Source organism: Nicotiana attenuata, chromosome 1 (assembly GCF_001879085.1).
Source record: "Nicotiana attenuata strain UT chromosome 1, NIATTr2, whole genome shotgun sequence".
In the NCBI taxonomy this organism is placed as follows: domain Eukaryota; kingdom Viridiplantae; phylum Streptophyta; class Magnoliopsida; order Solanales; family Solanaceae; genus Nicotiana; species Nicotiana attenuata.
In genome coordinates, this window is record NC_031989.1 from 33453129 (window position 1) to 33454060 (window position 932).

General features: G+C 36.4%; 1 protein-coding gene across 1 annotated transcript in view; it reads left to right on the forward strand.

Moving 5' to 3' along the window:
- LOC109224263 (protein VASCULAR ASSOCIATED DEATH 1, chloroplastic) overlaps nt 1-932 on the forward strand; it is a 26406-nt gene that overhangs the window by 3598 nt on the left and 21876 nt on the right. Inside the window, exons 5-6 of the mRNA XM_019388852.1 lie at nt 524-619; nt 772-870. Coding sequence (XP_019244397.1) covers nt 524-619; nt 772-870 — 195 coding nt within the window. The remainder of the gene's footprint in view (nt 1-523; nt 620-771; nt 871-932) is intronic.

A 932-nucleotide genomic window follows, 5' to 3' on the forward strand; every position in this document is an offset into this window, starting at 1 on the left:
TATTTGTAACAGCTAAAGGACCCTACTCGTTTCCTAATCGTCTTCGTTTTTAAAACCCCCCCCCTCCCCCCCCCCCCCCCCCAAAAAAAAATTCTTTGTTCTGGTGCCATCTACAGATTTCCCTTTTTTATTTGTCGTGTTGCTTTCCTGCTTGGCAACTGTTGACATATTTTAGTCTCGATGCATAAAATTCTTGCTGCTATTGTTTGCAATAGGAGGGTACACCATCATGAGGTCCTAAGAATGTGTTTAAGGGATTTCTTTGTCTGTATTTCATTGTTTGGCCTTGTTATTTAAGTTTTAAGACTGACTAATAAGCTCCATTCAATATTTACCGATAATTATACTGCATGACATCTGAGGATAGCTTGTTCCCTATTGTTTCTCTTTTTTTTTTGGATAAGTAAAAAGGGAATCAAGGAAAATATAGTAAGATAAATAAGAAAGTTTCTCTTTCTCATCTGTTTTGCTATACATTTTTACCTTGATGCAAATTAAGTTATCAATAATATCCATCTTCCAGAAAATAATACATTTTCATGAGATCACGTCAGTACGAAGAGCTAAAGCTGCGGCCATATTCCCGACAGCAATAGAAATAGTAGCCGGAGAAAAGAAGGTAATGTCCTGGATCTGTGATGCCATTTTATAATGCCATATTTTTTTTTTTTTTTTAAAACATGATGTATGCCATGTTAATGCTATATGCCTGTTCTCCTTTCAGATTAATACTTCCTCGACGTAGTCTTGACTTGCCTTCTGTTAATGCAGTACTTTTTTACATCTTTCCTGTCCCGAGATGAAGCTTTTAAGCTTATTAATGATGGTTGGCTACAACACAATGGTGCAGCGGAAGAGTCTACAGATCTGGTGTGTCGTCACTTACATAGCTTGGGAATTTATAAAATGTGTTTAGTCTTGTTGCAATATGA